The sequence below is a fragment of the Thunnus albacares genome, chromosome 12 (assembly GCF_914725855.1).
Source record: "Thunnus albacares chromosome 12, fThuAlb1.1, whole genome shotgun sequence".
NCBI lineage: Eukaryota > Metazoa > Chordata > Actinopteri > Scombriformes > Scombridae > Thunnus > Thunnus albacares.
In genome coordinates this window covers 26345046-26358062 of record NC_058117.1, presented here as the reverse complement: position 1 = coordinate 26358062, position 13017 = coordinate 26345046, and the positions used below count along the sequence as shown (strand labels likewise).

Here is a 13017-nt window from a genome sequence, read left to right as displayed (position 1 = left end):
TGTGTGTTGGTGTACTATGTTGGTGTGTGATGCTAAAGCCCCCCGTACTCCTGTGTTTGCTAAGTGAACATGTGTGTCAGCGCAGATAACAAAGCATCCCCGTAGCAGGGTGAAGACCAGGATGTAATTTTTCATCTCATCAAACGCATCCGCAGCGGTAACACAAACACAAAAACCTTCCCATCATGCACTGCTGTTTTCTTTTGAGAGCAGCAAATCTGTTCTTCAAAAGGAGAATAGAGTTTCTTCTCCCGAGGATGATACTTGTGCTGAGATTGAATCAGACAAATTAATATCAAGGGCTAGTTTTTTATTTTTTATTTTTTATTTTATTAGCAATAATATTTTTTTTGGTTTTAAGTTTGTTTAGAAAAATAATTCACCAAAAATTATTAATATAAATTGCTTTATAGATATTCCAATCAGCCTGTTTTGAGCATCTTCTAGACATCTTTTATCTTCTTATCACAAGGTCCACGTATTCATTTTTTCTGCAGCTTTCACCCACATCTCATGGCCTTCATTAGCGGATGAATTTTGCTTAGTTATCATATACATGATGAAGGCTACAGATCTGAAAAAGTAGGCTGAAAAACAAGAAAGTAGAGCTTGTGATAAGATGTTTTTGTCAAACTGCTATTTTCAAGGTCAATAACGAAGCTTCAGGCTATTTTTTTTTTATCTTGGTTGTGTGGCTTTGATACTCTAACATGCTGATTGTTTATGATGTTGAGAATGCTGGAATCGAATCTTCTTCCGTGTCTTCCCTCGTTGTTTACTTCAGATTTGATCATTTCCTAAATAAATGTAAATGTAGCAATATTGCCTTGTAGGATTTCTCCGTTTCAGAGGCGATTGCATCAACAACAACACAGTTTTACAGCGTAAACCATTCCACACTAGCTCAGATAAAGCTGAAACGACTCCAAATATAATCCGTCACAGATTGTCGACTACCTGCTTCAAACTGAAACTGATAAACATAATCCGCCTGATAACCGAAACTCGGCGCTGCAGCGTGGTCGCCTACTTTAGTTATTTTGTTTGGACAAGATGAAGGAAATTCGCTAGAAAAGTATAATTTTTGTAGCATGTATGATTTCATCCTGGACTCAACGTTCGCTCATTGAGTCCTTGAGAGGCTGCAGATACAGTATCTCCACCAAACAGGAGGCACCACAAGTCTGGCATTGTTTCTCACAGATGAGAACAGGATGAAATAGCCAGCAAACTGTGAGGGACATCAGCACCCACAGCGTTTAGACACGAGAGAGTCTGTCGCTGTGTACTGCACGTATATATATATCAAAATCATGTTGTCACAGTAGATGTTAGCCTCAGTTTGTGCATCATTGTATTCAAGTCACAGAGCGATGAACATCTGTTTTTATGAAATACGTAACTACTTTAACAGTTAATGATTGTTTTTAAATATTTTCCAGAATCTTGTAACAATCTGGACCAAAAATAATCCCTCAGCTGCACAATAAAAAAAAGGTTTTTAACAAGACAGATGTAGCCTGAAGTGACATCCTGTATCATGTCTATTGGATTTGTGCAAGTTTTACTAAGAGGTATACTGTATTGTATACTGTACTGTACTGATATTTATTGTAGTCATTTAATTTATGCCTTTTTTAAAGTAGATTGATGACAGTGAGTAAAGGGAGAGAGAGAGAGAGAGAGAACCACACACAAGTTGCTTATGCATATTAATATTGTTTTGCATAATAATACATTTTCATACATAATAACAAGTTTCTATTTGTCTTGTCATACAAAACGAGCAGGGAGACGTGTCACTTACTGCTGCATTTTATGCCAAGAGAAGCGAGAGATGGGGAGTGACATGCAGCAAAGCCAGAATCGAACCACAAATGTTGTGGTTACATGGCACATATGAGCTACCGACGTGTGTGCTGCATTTCTCCTTTTTTTTTGGATTAGGAAATAGAGTTGCAGTTTGGGAAAATGGTTAAAAATCATTTTTATTGTGCGACAGATGGATTTTTTTTTTTTTTTAAATCCAGGTGGGCAGAGGAGTCTTGGTGGATTCTGGACGTACCTTCAGATCTGTGCTAACTGTTGGATTACTTTCTGGGTTTTTGAAAGATCTACAGGGATTTATCTTTCAGAAAAACTGATGCACAGCTCCGTGACTTGAACGTATTAATACTTGAGGCATGAAAATATGTTTTTTTTGGCTGGACTGCAACAGCGAGACCAGCCCTATAGACCGAATCACTGTGACGTAGCGCTAACAACAACCATCACTTCCTCCGTAGATGAACTGGCAGTCGATGTGAATTGCGCAAATATGTCATTTTCAGCCTTAACTGTAATGTTTAAAGATATGTAGCTTCGATATATCTGACGTTTCCACTGTGATAAACCAAATCTACCCAACAGTGACACCTCACCACTGGGTCGGACTAACTGGTGGCTGCCTTTGTTATAATGGGAAGCCGCCTTACCACTGCTTTACACATTTATACTTACTCATACACATACTTACCTTTACTTACTTTTACTACTTACTGCTTACACTTACTTATACTCATTTGTATACACTTGTTTGTTTTCTTCTTTACTTGCTTAAACTGACTATTATTTTTGCTCTTTTTACTCTTGTTTCAATTTAAAAGCCTTCATAAACAGTCCAGCCATATACAAGGTTTTGACCTAGTCTTGTTTAATCCATCTGCAGCATTTTCCTCATCTTACAACACTGCGTCTGATAATCTGAGGACTAATCTTTTCATTTTCAAAAAGTAATATTATATCATTGTTGTAATTGGATCACAGTCATTCTGCTACATGTAGTCTAGAGTCGTGAATATGAGAGATAACAGGATGACAAAACATGCAGATTTAACACATTTAACATCCTACAAGTGATATTGTGTCTTAAAATAGAAGGGTTGCTCTTCTTCTCTACCTGATGTGATCTTATATATACAGTTTATATATAGCGTTTGGATAATAAGTGCCAACGTGGAGACGAGTGTTGCTGCTACCTGCCGTCTCAACCTTTATTCTTGATTATTCTTTATCATTGAAACGTGTCACGTCACTCATGAGAAGGTGAGAGATTGGAGCTGACAGGAGATCAAGCTGCTCGCTGTGTTTGTCTGAAGGCTTTGAACAGAGCAGATTAAACAAACTGAAAGTTTTTTGTTTTTTTTTTAAATCTAAATTGGACATTTATAGACTTCTGAGAAGATATAACAGATTTAAAAAGCGAGTCTCAAGCGTGCGTGTTTCGCTTGAAGTCACGAAACATTTCCCAGAATAGTGAGGGCAGGAAAGGACTAAGTGAATAGTAAAAGCTCTCAAGCAGTTGATGAACGATGAAGCTGATGTTCTTCTTTTTTTTTCACCTCCTCTTCTCGTCTCTCCTATCACAACTTTTATTTTTCTCTTCTCTCTCCCCCACCTCACCTCCTTCTGGCTTCATCTCTCCTTCTCTCTTTCCCTCGCCTCCTTCCTCGTTTCCTACCTTGAATCACCTTCCTTCCTCTCACCTTTTTCTCCCTCTCTCTCTTTTTCAGTGGGTCCCCACATTGGCCGCTACTGTGGCCAGACCTCTCCGGGCCGTGTGATCTCCTACACGGGCATCTTGTCCATGACCATCACCACTGACAACGCCATCGCCAGAGAGGGATTCTCCGCCAACTACACCATCCGCGAGAGGAGCGTCCCTCCGGGACACACAGATGAGGGTGAGCAGCTAAAATGAATTCAAAAAATGAGGGGGTGATGGGTGTGATGTGGTGGCTAGAGATGTCATTTGGCGTTAGAAAGGACCGGGGTGCATTTCCTGGCTATTTCTTTGTCTCACTCGCCTTGTTTAAAGTGCAGAAATGCTTCAAAATTCCCACACTGACTGTTGATACTGCTCACAGTAAACGAGAACTGAAAACGAGTAAATAAGCAGTTTGTCCATCAACTCCACTTCCACCAAAAGTGTCCTTAAGCAAGAATCTGTTCCAGCTCTACAGGAGCTCATCTCTATCTGACCTTTGACCCTGTGAGTTGGAATGAAGGAGAACCGAAAGAGAATTTCTCCTGAAGGGTTTAATAGCGTGCAGCAAAGGGAAAAAAAAAAACTGACTATTTCTGGATTTAGAGAACATTTTACTTCATTGTGACACCATGTGATTGCTTCACGTAAGCAACTGTGTACTGACTTTTTGATTTAAGAGGAAGAGAAAGACATGATACCTAACCATCAATTAAGGAGTGCTACTAGAATTGCGGTTATTGATTGTTGATTCATCTTTGAAGCTGTAAAAGGACAGTAAATCAAGGTAAAAACCCGAGGTGATGTCTCAACATTGCATGTTTTGTCTGCTCCATAAACCAAAGATATTACACCTAAAATCACGTAAAGCAGAGAAAACAAGCAATTCCTCACATCTGAGAGGCTGAAACCAGAGAATGTTTTGTATTTTTGCTCAATTAAGTGACTTGAAACAAATAGATTCTTAAAATTGTTTTGCATTAATTTTCTCGTGACCAACTAATACAATAATCCACTTACGGTTTCTACTTGCTACAACGTCTAGAGTCTATTTGTTTTGTTTCCTAACCGTTTTGGGCTTGTATCCCTTTAGAGCTCTTTAGAGTCACAGTTTAATCAAAGACTGATGTTCCCTTTAACATAGTTTCAAGAGTCCCCAAGAGATAAAACTCCCCAGGTTTTGGGAAAAATTAGAAAAGATTATATTATATAGCAGTAATTCTGTCCTTACTTGTTAATCAACCATCATGGCGACTGTTACAATTTATCTGCTGACCCCCTTTGGATGGTTGAGGTTAGTTATTTGCTGAGTGACAAGAAGTGTAGCTACATGGGCCTTTCCAATCTTGCATACTTTTTCTATAATTAGTACCTTTACTGACACTGTCTGACATGATCCTGAGATGCGTTACCCCAACATCTGCTGAATTTCACTAAAGCAAAGTGAAGATTTAATCTTATCTCATCGATTTAACTTTGGATTTGAATTATGATTTGGTTCTTGATAAAGACTGCTTACATTTTTGTCCTACTTTTAACTCTCATCTCGTCCTGTTGAACAATGCATCAGGCTATCAATGTTATGACAAGTCGAAGAGTTTCTCAAGCTCGGTTATAGCTCCTGTTCTTGTTCATTGTTTTGTGTGTCTCCGTGTCCACATGTTCTTTAAAACAAGCCGTTCGTCTGCGTCAGTTGACTGTATGACCTTGTTGGAATGTCTGTAGAGATTTCAGTCGTGTCGGCTCGTATGGTTTCTTGCACTCCGGTAACCTCGACCTCAGTCAGCCGTTTAGGGAATGTGCGTGTGTGTACAGAGGTGAGTTTATACAAGGTCCCGCCGTGGTTTACACGGGCACTTTGGGAGAAATTAAGTTAATATTCTATGTGTTGGTCTTCTAAATTAAATCAGCTGACTGTGAATGTATTTGTTGTTTTGGAAAGGAGGATCTGTTCACATGTTGCAGCTGCACAAAGCGGTCAGTCAAGCTGTTTGAATTGTTGTCTTTTCCTCATTTAAAATGGTAAAAATCAAAAAAGCTGTCTAGGTTTGAGAACTTAATCATGTTTTTTGGGGTGTGCTGTGCTACTTGTAGAGGTTGCTACCTTGTGCTTTTATTGTGTTTTTTAAGTTGAGGATCTTTTTTTAAACTTGTTGTGTAAGGCTTCTTTGAGTATCTTGAAAAGTGCTTGATAAATAAATTAACAGATAACTTAGACAGCCTTTAAAACTCTGACACATGCCATAAAATAGCACAAACAATATCCAGTTACTGACAAACCAATCTCACCTCACAGGCCATGATATTTCTTTCCTCTTGTCTCTTGGTATTGAAGTAATCCAAAAGTAACGGAAAGTAATCGAGTTACCTTACTTTAATATTGTGATATATGGATTAAGTTACTGACTACATTTTTTAACAGATAATTAGTAATTGTATCTGTATATATTTTTAAAGTAACCCTCCTGACATCCCTCCTACACCATCCCAGCTCTCCTCCTTCTATATTATCCATTAAATCCATAATTTTGTTGGCATGGTCTTTGTTAGAGACCTTTCTGTTGATCCTCTAATCAATTAATTGCTGCAGTTCTAGATCCTTATAAACAAAAATTGAATATCTAGTTAAGATGCACATATAAGTATTTGGATTTTCACAATCTAAACTAAAAAATGACAAATGACAAGTTAAAGGAAATGTGTACGTGATATTCACACACCATTCAATCAGACTGCAACACGCTGTGTTAGGGAAGTGTTTCTGAATCACGTGTGTATGATGACTTTTCTCCAAAGGGGTCACAGCAATTACAGTATCTTCACTTTCAGTTTGTTTTTGCCGTGGGCAGAAGATGTGGGTGCTGCTGTGTGGTATGTTGTGTGTGTGTATGTGTGTGTGTGTGTTTGCTATCTGATGTTGATGGTGAACATTTGTGACAATGTGATAATATGTGGAGGTAATCTACATGTATCAAACATGTCCGTGCTGTATGTGTGTGTGTGTGTGTGTTAGAGATAAATCTGTCCCTCTAGTCTTAACTGGGATGGCTGATAGCAGCACTGGTGTTAAACAAAGCTCTAATTAGTTGAGTTTAAAGGACCAGTGTGTAAGATTTAGTGGCATCTAGCTGAATCCCCCTTCCCTTCCGAGCATGTAGGAGAACTTACGATGGCCACAAAAAACTTGCAAAAAAGGCATAAAGTCCTCTCTAGAGCCAGTGTTTGGTTTGTCTGTTCTGGGCTACTGTAGAAACATGGCGGTGCAACATGGTGGGCTCCGTGGAAGAGGACCTGTTCCCTATATAGATATAAAGATCACAAAAACACAACAACTCATATTTTCTTGGGATTATATACTAATTAAAACATACTTGTGAATATTATATTCCATTTCTGCCAAGTCTGCTCTGCTAGATGCCGCTAAATTCTATACACTGCACCTTTAAATAACACATCTTGCTCAGTAGATTGAATTAAACACTCTTAACAAACCAAATTACATTGTCTTTTTTCTAAATTTTACAGCCAGTCTGATGTTATGAACGTGTTCTGTTTAAACAGATTTTTTACACCAATATTCTTTAGCCTCTAAAATCCTGCTTGTGTCCATTCAGTCTTTGCTACCAGCCACACAGGAATCAAATTCTGACATGAAAACCCTCCTGTGGTGAATTTACGCTTTTTCTCTCCCTCCGTCGACTCAAGAAACGGCCTCCAGCTGGGCCTTTGATCAGCCGAACTCGTCGGTGGGGCGTCGGTTTACGTCCCGTCTTTCATTTTTTTTGGATGGAGAGGTGGAGAGGGACGGGGTTGAAGTTTGTCCCTCACGCCTGCTGTGAGGGAGACGAGGGAGGTCATCTCATGAATAAAAATGAGAAAAGAGCAAAAAAGACAGGTTTTTGGACATGGGAGCAGAGGAAAAACAGAGAAAGAGAGAGAATTTGAGGCAGATGTTCACTGTCTAACTGTAGTTTCAGAACATTTTCAAGAATACTCTCTGGGAAACGTCTGGATTGGAAGATTCGGGCCTGAAAATTGTCAAGTTAACAAATACTGATGATGAGCACAGCTTTCCGCAGGCTTTTGGTGATGTCGCAAGCAAACTTTCACCCTTATTTATTTATGGAACTTGGAATGATGTAGTGTGTTTGTGTCACTCTGGCAGACCCTGTGTCTCCAGACAGCTCTCCCACATACAAAGACACAACACACACACACACACACACACACATTTCCTCTCTGTCCTCCCTCCCTCTTCCTTCCCCAGGCTCCCCTGCTGTTACAGCAGAGTGGACACTGCTGCATCAGAGACTCAGGCATGTAGTTTGAGTTTGTCCAGATGCCGTTTTGAAATGGTTTCGTGTGTCCAAAGTATTATAAAATTATCCAAGGAGGAGTGTATCCCATTTACTTAATACGAAAAGAAAGATGGAGTCTTCAAGAGCAACAAGTGTCGTCGTGGATTCAATGTATTCGTATACATACAGAATTAATAAACTGCTGAAGCTAATTGACACATAATCAACAGTTCATCGTTTAAAGAACATCTGGCTCCAGCTTCTGAAATGTAAATATTTGCTGGGTTTCTCAGTTTTATGTCAATGCAACTTGAATATTGTCATCGGTCAGACAAAAGGAGCAGTTTAGGTTTGTGAGTGTATGATTTCTCATGAATTCTTGTGCTTTTGTGTTTGTGTTTGGTGGGTGGCGACCCGGCTCCGACCCTTAATGTAAAGGGAAGGTTGCCAAACAGTCTCTAACGGTGTTTTTAAATGACCCCTTTACTGCTGCGGCTGACTGCCCAGCAGGGAGCAGGGACAGACGGTTTACAACGTCTGGGCGACACTCCAATGTCACTGCTCGCTGCATGTGCAGGGGGAGGGGGGTTATACAGCTCCACAACAATAACCTGATGATTATTTACACATTTGTTGATATTTTGGACTTTAAAACTTAATTTCCAACATGAGACGTATGAAACATTTCCTGATGGACGATTCAAGACACATCCGCTGTCCTTTCAGTATTTAGTTTGATTATATCTTGATTTTTTTTATCTAGATTTTTTCTGTTGGATACTTTTTTCTAACTGTGTCCTAAAAGTTTTGCCCTTTAAGACCGATATGGTGTCCTTCACAGCAGCTGAAAGAGAGTGACTTGTCACATGATTGACATCTATGAAGTTAGTCAGCGTTAGGAATTTGCTCCAGCTGGGTTTGTTGTGTTGCAGCATCTAAATAGTTTTGAGTCATGTCGTTAGCTATGACAAAGACTGGATGTTGTCATTTTAATGGTTTTCAGTAAAAAATTTAAGTAATCTTGGCAACATTTTTGACTCTTCATCTTTCTTTTACCAAAACATCACTGGCTGTTTGTCTGCAAAAACATATTTTGAGATAATTTTGTGGTTTTAAATAAAATTTCTACCTTTTAACATTTGTTAATAATGTTTCCTTTCTGCGTCTGACAGATTTCGCTTGTATGGAGCCACTGGGTATGCAGTCCGGTGAAATTCCCTCAGACCACATCACCGCCTCCTCCCAGTACAACTCCAACTGGTCCCCAGAACGCTCCCGCCTCAACTACCATGAGAACGGCTGGACGCCTTCAGACGACACCGTCAGGGAGTGGATACAGGTCAGAAAATGTTTGGTTATGTTAAGAGTTAAAGAGATGACTTCCTGTGGAGAGTTCTTCAAGTCCTGAAGGATTAGAAAAGCTGAAATTATGTCACATCGGTCTCATTTTCAAGTCTGATCTCAAAATGAACATATGCTCATTCGCTCGTGGAGAAACGTAGTGTTCCTCAGTTTGAACTCGACTGCACCGTTGAGATCTTGCTCACATCTGGTCAGAATATTGTTCACTCATTTGTACCACTTCTCTGCACGTTATGGGGACACAGGATGAAAAAAAAAAAAAGTCAACATGCATTTTTTATTAAACCTGCCTCTTCAGCACAGTTGAGATTTCTCATCTTCCTTGTTAAACCTTTACAAAACAGTGTTTAATCTCAAAATGCGGAGCTGGAGCAGGTTTTCGACAGGTTACAAGAGAGGCCTGCACACTTGAGAGCGGCGAGGTTGCAGGTATTGAAGTAATTATACGATCTGACTGTTTCAGATTTATCCCTGCTGTGTTTCCTCTTGTTCATATTGAATATTGTATTTATTTTCTCTGGTTCTGGGTTCGTATTAAGATGATAATTTATTCAGATATTACTTTTATTTGGATAAACCTGAGAGACTGATGTGGGGAGTGTAGGGTGATGGGAGCAACTCAGTGAGGAGCACAGATCACAGATCTTTTGTTTTGAAGAAAAAAATTGCTGCCCAATAAATAATAAACACAAATTAGCAAAAAGAAAAAGTCTTACGAAAAAGGTGTCGGTTCATAAGGTCAGAGAGAGGTCGAGTGGGTCAATTTACCACGAGTAATGCTCATTTTATTATGCACAAAAATAAGTACTACTAAAATACCCCAAGCACCCCCCCACCCTCCGGGAACAAATCTCACTCCAAGTTCATTGTGACTAAATTAGCTACTGCCTTATTTAGCTATGTTGAATAACAAACTGAATTACAAAGATGTCGGCCCATCAAAATGGATGTTTTTTTAATTATAGAGGCGAGGAAAGTTATTTGTATACCACATTTCAACAACAAGGAGATTCAAAGTGCTGCACACAAAACATAAAAGGCAGCAAGACAGAATGTAAAAGCAAAATAAGATAATAAAAAAAAACATTTAAATACAATTGAAAAGAGTTATGTAGAGAATAAAAGTAAGCTAAATTAGAATAAGACAGAAAAAACAAGATGATAAAAGTTACAGTGCAGTTTAAGATATTAATCAAAAAGCCTCAAATTTGATTTAATAAAAGGCAGCGGATCCATGTGTCAATGTGTCGTCTCATACATGATCCAGATATGTGGAGCATAAAAACTGAAAGCTGCTTCTTCATGTTTAGTTTTGACTCCGGGGACAGAAAGTAGACTTGTCCCAGACGATAGAGAGCGCTAGAGGGGGAGGAAAGCAAACTTATCATTAGGGAATGCTAACCGTGGCTATCTCACCAGCTAGCTTTAACTTAGCTGCCTTGGTGTTAGCATGTGTGTTAGCTCTGTTTTGTAGTTTTCTAGCAAATTTAACATGCCGTTTTCACAGATATAACTCAATTTTGACCAAATACAGCATGCAGCTATTGCGTTTTGGCTTTTGTATGACCAGACTGTTGGTAGTAATGACTTTTGAAAAGCTGCAAATATATGTCATCTATGGACAAAGTCGTACCACAGTCTGACCAGTGCTCACATGCAACTGTTTTTTCCTGTGAACCCCTGAAGAAAGCGTGCAGTCCATCACGTTTGACTAAAATTACAGGAACTTGAATCAGATATGTTTGGATTCCTCATGGCGCCAAAATATCAGACCTGACAGGATGACAAATCCTGGTTCAGTTATCACTTTCCTTTGTAACCCTGAAAAAAAAAAAAAAAAAAAAATCTACTATGGTTTGGACCAAGAAACACAAATTTTGGGTGAGATCTCCCCCTCAGATAGACCCGGTATTAAGGTGCGGCTGGTGTGCAGGACTGTCCCATTGTGCAGGGCAGGAACTCATAGAGGAAGACTCACAATGCCCCTCGCAGTAAAAACCGACCCTCACTTCCTTCCTGTGGAGGTAGAAGCAGGAAGTAGACAGGAAGACAGCCTCGGTGCTACATTAGTAATAGTGGCTCTCTATTGTCTGTCTGGGGACGTCTTTTAGCTACTGGGCCACAGCCGAGCCCTCTGGGATATAATGATATAATGACAGTGTTTTAATAGAGGTTAATGGGTTAATACAATATGGGGAGAGCTTAAATTTACCTGAAGGCTATTCAGCACACCTAAAATATACTAAATTAATCGTCCAATCTGTTTTAATTATCACATATACCTTTTAAAAGTGACATTATTTTGTGTTAACTTGTGTATTTTTGTAAGTGTTGATAAAGGGACAAAACTCTTTCTATTACAATTTATTAAACAATAAATGGGCTAACATTACATATTATAATGTTGCTATTAAATGTAGCTATCAAGCTAGCAAGATGATGAACACGACGTTATTGGCTTGATTCTGCTGTCATTATTTCATACGTTTTTGTTGTAGCGGAAATCCTGTAAAGTCAAGTAAAGACAGCCAATTTAGCAGTTTCTATACACACATATATATATATATATAGTCATACTAATGGATTGGATACCAAAGTAACAGCTATATAATCTTATTTATTTGCATTACAGACTGCTCTGTGCTGTCAGAAGGTAATTGTATTGTCCAAGTCGAGCTCGGGAGAGGAGGAAACTCGTCATTGAGTAGAGCTATTTTTAGCTTGTGTGATGTGTATCTTTTTATTTAAGTAAGAATTAAAACAACAATAGAGGAAGTCATACTGTGATGTTCCCCAGAGTGACATTTGAACATTACATCTTTATCAGGTATAGTTTTCTCTTTATTGCCAACTTTTGTCTACTGCCAACGTATCTGATACAACATTAGGATGTGCATAAAATATGTTGTAGCTTTATTTTGAACTTGGAGCTTGTATATTTTTTTAGATCCTTCAGTAAATCTTTCTGTTTTAACACCCTTGATTGCAGTTTAAAATGAGCAGATGTGCTGTATGCTTTAAAAAATGAACTATACCATTAACTTCTGATTTACCTGCACCATGAACATCTTTTGTCTCCTACCCTACTAACCTTGAAACCAAATCAAAGTCGCAATATCAAAAGGTACAGAAACTTTCAAACCTCTCAGGTTTAACTGCCCCGAGGCCTGAAATTAAAAGCTAGCAAATCTTTTAACTTTCCCACTCTCCACTTTTTGATTACAGCAACCACAAAAATTACAGTAAAAGCAGATGGATGCTCATTTGTCATGATGTATTATGTTAAAAAAAAAAAAAAAGAAACGGAAAAGTAAAACACCTGGTAGAGTCTGCTGAACATGTCTGCGCCTTCTCAACAACACCGTGCTAGTGATTCTCCGCACAGAACTCCAGCTGTTGACCTCTGACCTACACCGTTTTCCATAAGGATTCACATAAACTGACTGTAGATACCGCGGGAGGTGACGACACTCCTCGCTTCAGTCTCCCTCGCCAATTTCTGCTCACAAGTCATGAGATTTTGCACCAGCGACCTCTCGGTCACACGCTCACTCTTCCAGCCCCAAAGCTAGAAGCTACAGGGTGTGTGTGTGTGTGTGTGTGTACAGATTTCCATGTGTGTGTGTGTGTTCTGTTGTTCAAGTAAAGCCTTGTTGGCAGTCCCTCCTGAAGTAGCAGCAGACCATCCCCCTGCCACATTGATTTATAGCCTCAGAATCAGTACTGCCGCTTGCCCCCCCCCGCCTCCCGACTCCGTGAAGCGTTTGAGTTATGACTGGTGGATTTTGTCAAGAGAAGTTTCCATTTTATTTGATTAAGTGTGGTGCGTGGCCG

General features: G+C 39.2%; 1 protein-coding gene across 2 annotated transcripts in view; it reads left to right on the top strand.

The window, feature by feature from the left end:
• Positions 1 to 13017, top strand: part of LOC122993658 (neuropilin-1a-like) — an 87469-nt gene that overhangs the window by 38663 nt on the left and 35789 nt on the right. For both annotated transcript variants that reach the window (XM_044368005.1, XM_044368004.1), the window contains exons 5-6: positions 3552 to 3722; positions 8994 to 9160. In XM_044368005.1, coding sequence (XP_044223940.1) covers positions 3552 to 3722; positions 8994 to 9160 — 338 coding nt within the window. The remainder of the gene's footprint in view (positions 1 to 3551; positions 3723 to 8993; positions 9161 to 13017) is intronic.